The 4,888-nt window shown below is 46.6% G+C and overlaps 1 protein-coding gene across 1 annotated transcript in view; it reads left to right on the forward strand.

Annotated features, from left to right (window-relative positions):
- The window catches only part of PTGS1 (prostaglandin-endoperoxide synthase 1), an 18,640-nt gene extending 14,747 nt beyond the window's left edge, over window positions 1-3,893 (forward strand). The window contains exons 8-9 of the mRNA XM_023730685.1: window positions 618-765; window positions 2,343-3,893. Coding sequence (XP_023586453.1) covers window positions 618-765; window positions 2,343-2,698 — 504 coding nt within the window. The 3' untranslated portion in view covers window positions 2,699-3,893. The remainder of the gene's footprint in view (window positions 1-617; window positions 766-2,342) is intronic.
- The last annotated feature ends 995 nt before the right edge of the window (window positions 3,894-4,888 follow it).

A 4,888-nucleotide genomic window follows, 5' to 3' on the forward strand; every position in this document is an offset into this window, starting at 1 on the left:
GGACTTAGAGAGTGACAAGCACATGTCAGCTCTGCTAGAACATAATTTAAAAAATATCTTAGGAAAGCCCAAAAGTGGATTTTTTATCTGATTTCCCAACCCCTGGGACCCACAAGTAGCATTCCCCCATCCTTCTGTTCAAATCACTTATTAGTTCAGAAACCCTTTTGCCTCTCCAACTTTCGTCTCCAGAGCTGGGGTGCCCTCCCCTTCTGCTTGAGTTCTTGGCTGTGGCCATGCTGGCCATCTCCTCTGCAGAGTCCTCGTTGCTGAACCTAATAGATCCTGAATCTTCCTTAACAGGGCTTTGGAGGTTCTCACCTAGATTGAAAGGATTAGACAACAGTGTGAGTTGGTGAGCTGCTAGAGAGGTCCTCTTGGCCCACTAAACACTTTAAAGTTGAGGAAACTGAGATTCAGAGGGGGTCTCTGCAAGAGCATGACAGTGGAGGACCTAGGGCCAGATCCCCAGCACTGTGGCTTCGAGGCTGAGCCATGCTTTCTGTTCTAGCTCAGGTAGGACACCTGGCCTGAAATTCTATTCCTAGGGCCCTAACACAGGCTGCAGGACAGTCTAGCCTGGCTTTCAGACAACAGCTGTGCTCATCTCTTGGCAGATCGGTGGGGGTAGGAACATAGACCAGCACGTCCTGCACGTCGCCGTGGAGGTCATCAAGGAGTCTCGAGAGCTGCGGCTGCAGCCCTTTAATGAGTACCGCAAGAGGTTTGGCATGAGGCCCTACACCTCTTTCGAGGAGCTCACAGGTGAGCAACTGTTTCTTGGACACAGTCCCTGCCCTCGAGGGACTCATAGTAAAGTGAAGCAGAGCCAAGGAAACAGAATCAGATAATAGACTGTGGCCTAGGTATAAGGGTATGAGAACACTGTGCCCAGGGCGAAGAGGAATGATAGAGTAAACAACTCTGCTTGGGAAGAGAAGGTGGCTTTGAAGGATAAACAGGAGTTTTCCAGATGGAGAATAGAGAGAAGAACATTTTAAACAGAGAAACAGAAAGTACAAAGATACAGGCGTCAGAAAGAATGCACCTATCCAGCAGAACACTGAGTAGTAGGTGTGGCTGGAACATGGGGCATAGGTGGAGGGGGTTAGTGATGGGGGATTGGGGCCAAATTGTATACAGTTTTGGGTATCATGCTAACAATACTGGGTTTCATTCTGTCTAAAGAAACAAACAGACAGACAGACAAAAAACCCAATCCAGTTTTCATCAAGTCAGCCTCAACTCATGGCAACTCCATGTGTGTCAGAGTAGAACTGTGCTCCACAGTGTTTTCAGCAGCTGATTTTTCAGAAGTAGATCACCAGGCCTTTCTTTCCAGTGCCTCTCGATTGACAAAAGCCCCTAACCTTTTGGTTAGCAGGCAAGCATGTTAACCATCTGCACCATCCATGGACTCCTTATTCTGTCTAGTGGTTCCTAAATGCCCATTTATGGGCCAGCTGCATAAGAATCACTTTGAAAACTGATTAAAAACACCAAATCCCAGATACCACTCCTAGAGATTATGATTCAGTAGGCCTGGGTACAGAATCCGTACATATTTTTATTTGAGATCTCCAGCTGTTGGGCAGCAAACTTTGGGGACCCTTGTCATAGATAACGAGAGCCATCGAAGGATTTTGATCAGGATGTGACATGACCCATGACTCGGCACTAGTGCTACTTGAAGGATGGATTTGAGGAAGCGGGTAGTGGCACTCAATGTTTGTATCTCCTTGGTCCCTATCTGTGCACATGTGTGTCTCACAGAGAGAGGGAGATCCTGGGACCAGTGGAGTAGTTCCCTATAACCCTGGAATGGCAATCTTTGGGTTTGCTAAAGAGCACCCATTCTTTAATCTCCTGTGATAAACAGTCCAGAGTGCCAAAAGGAACACTGTCACTAAATCTCTATGTGAACTTGGGCCAACTCTTTGGATTGCTGAGCTCCAATAGAATAAGGGGCTTGGACTAGGATAAGGCCTTGAAAGCTGTCCATGAAGGAAACAAGATGTATAGCATTCTCCCTGTTGTAATGATCAGGTAATTAGGGACCAGAGAAGTGATATGAGTTGCTCAAGTTCCACTGTTTGGTGGCAGATCCAGGCCCCTTGACTGTCTCTTCAGTAGCACATTCCTTCCCTAGATCCAGGCCTGGAGGAGAGTCAATCTGTGTTTTCCCCAGTGCCAGCAAGGCCAGATTTTAGTTCATGCCCAGTTGCTTAAACTGCTGTTCTGAAGCTCCTTATTCTCTGAGTAAAAGATGGACCTAGAAGATTCCTTCCCCAGATTGACCTTATTGGCAGCACAGCTCTGACTCTAGCCTCTATTCCTTGTAGGAGAGAAGGAGATGGCGGCTGAGTTGGAAGAGCTATATGGTGATATCGATGCCATGGAGTTCTATCCGGGGCTGCTTCTTGAGAAGTGCCATCCAAATTCCATCTTTGGGGAGAGTATGATAGAAATTGGGGCTCCCTTTTCCCTCAAGGGCCTCCTAGGGAATGCCATCTGTTCTCCAGAGTACTGGAAGCCCAGCACGTTTGGCGGTGAGATAGGTTTCAACATTGTCAAGACTGCCACACTGAAGAAGCTGGTCTGCCTCAACACCAAAACCTGTCCGTATGTTTCCTTCCGTGTGCCTGACCCCAGCCAAGCTGACCCACCTACTGTGGAGCGGCCATCCACAGAGCTCTAAGGGAACAAAGCAGCAGCATTCTGGAGGATGGAGCTTTTTGTTTATCATTCCAGAATGCTGAGGCCAGGGTTGATAGTCTTAAATGTTGAGGCCAAGGTTGATTGTCTAGTTTGGCATTGAGACCGTTGGAGTTGACATTTGGAACTTTGAATCCCATACCAATTATCTGGAATGTAGTGGTTTTGTTTGTTGTTCTAGAATGCTGAATTCCTGGTTAATCATCCAGAATGTTAGGAGTGGTTCTCATTTGGCATGCCAGAGCACTGAGTTCCTGGTTGACAACCTAGAATGTCAGATTTCTGGTTGATTTGGAATAGAGGCATTTTAGAATGTGGAGCTCCTGATTAAATCATCTAGAAAGTTAAGGGGCTCTTATTTTGCATTCTGGAATTGTGGGTGGCCCTCCAGGATGTTGAATTTATGATTGGTGATCCAGAAAGTTGTATTCCTGCTTGATGATCCATAACAATGGCTACTGTGCCAGAACATTCCTATCTGAATGTCCAGAATGTTGATTTGATTCATTTTCCTGTTCAATGAGATATCCACAAAGCAGGAGAATCTAATGTCCAACAAGAACATGAACCTGTACCTGTACTGAGCAACAAGAAGGTGGGATGTATTTCTTGGGACCCCTATGTAGAGAGAACAGTTGGACCCTTTCCGTATCTTTGGTTGTAAACCACCAGGGCTTGGTCTCCATCCAAGTCTTGAATCATGGCATCTATTTTTCATGAGACTAATAAAGTTCTCTTTCCAAAGTTGCATGCTATGTATCTCTTTTGGTCCCATCCTCAGAAGTAGGGGCAACACTGAAGTTACCTTTCTCCTAGCCACAAGCTGTGTGTGATAGAGGTTGCAAAATGAGACTTTCTACTGGGATCCCCATGAGGTCTGTCACTGTGTATATGTCCCACCACTGGTGCTTTTTTTCTCCTGTGGCTTAGGCATTACCTTTTCCAGGCTGCTGTCCTATAATATACAATGTCCCAGCCCCAGGAGATATAGCATTGTTTCCACCAGCCTCCTTTACAGAGAGTACAACAGAGATGAGGGGCATCTGGGAAGGAGAGCATTTACTGTGGGCCAACTTCACACTTCAGTTTTCATTTATTCTTGTACCAATAGTATGAAGTAGGTGGTATATCCCCATTTTACAACAGTAGCAACCAAGACTCAGAGTAGTTACACAACATGCCCCACACGTGCCAGAGCCAAGCTTGAAACTCAGGTCTGTCTGAGTCTGGATGTTGTACTGTTTGACCCATTCAGCTTTCCCCGGCTTCCTAATGTGACTCAGTGCCAGGGTTATCTCGTCTGTCTGGCCCAGGATCAAAGACAGAGAGTGGTATGGAACCGTGTAACTCCCACTTTACATGCATGCTATTCATTCAGCCACAAATATTTATTTTCCTAAGTGCTTACTATGTGCCAGATACTGTTATAGGTTGGTGATACAGCAGTGAGTGATCAAGACAGACAAGGCTTCTGCCCTTATGGAGTTCACATTCTAATGGGGTAGAATAGACAATAAACAAGAAAGCAATTAAAGAAGATAAGTACAAGGTGAGTGTAACCTTTTGCTCTGTCCACTCTGCTCTATCCTCTCCTACTCCTCTGTGGAGACCTGAGATGGAGCAGCAGTGATCCTAGGGCATACATCCCCCTTTCCCTCCAGTCTTAGCCCTGAGACCCCTTCCCCAGCCACACAGACCCCTGTGGCCAACGAAGAGAAAGGAGACCACAGAGGGGTAAGGAAAGAGGCTAGGGGAAAGAGGAAGGGTCCTTTGTGTTCCACACGCATGGGCTTAGAGTTCCTTAAAAAATGATAGACAACAACAGGGGAAATTGAGTCACTGGGGCTGGGCCTTCTGTCTTACAGCCCAGAAAGTCTTTGTTTCCTCCTTAGTTGGGTGAAGACTGTTCCCACAATCCTCTCAGCACCCTGTTGAATGCAGAGAACGCAGTTCTTCCCTGCTTCCCTGTTGCTCTGATGTACAAGAATCTTCTAGGGTGCTGGAAGTGGGCAAGGAGTGGCTATGTCCTGTCCTTGCTTGTCCAGTATTTATTCCCCCTCTCTATTAACACTCCTACTTTGCTTGAGAGTCCTCCCCTCCCTCATTAATTTCAGTCTTGGTGATTCTGCCAATGACACTAGCCTGGCCAAGCGGGTAGTCCTGTGAATCAATC

Source organism: Trichechus manatus, unplaced genomic scaffold, assembly GCF_000243295.1.
Source record: "Trichechus manatus latirostris isolate Lorelei unplaced genomic scaffold, TriManLat1.0 scaffold00038, whole genome shotgun sequence".
NCBI classification, from domain to species: Eukaryota; Metazoa; Chordata; class Mammalia; order Sirenia; family Trichechidae; genus Trichechus; species Trichechus manatus.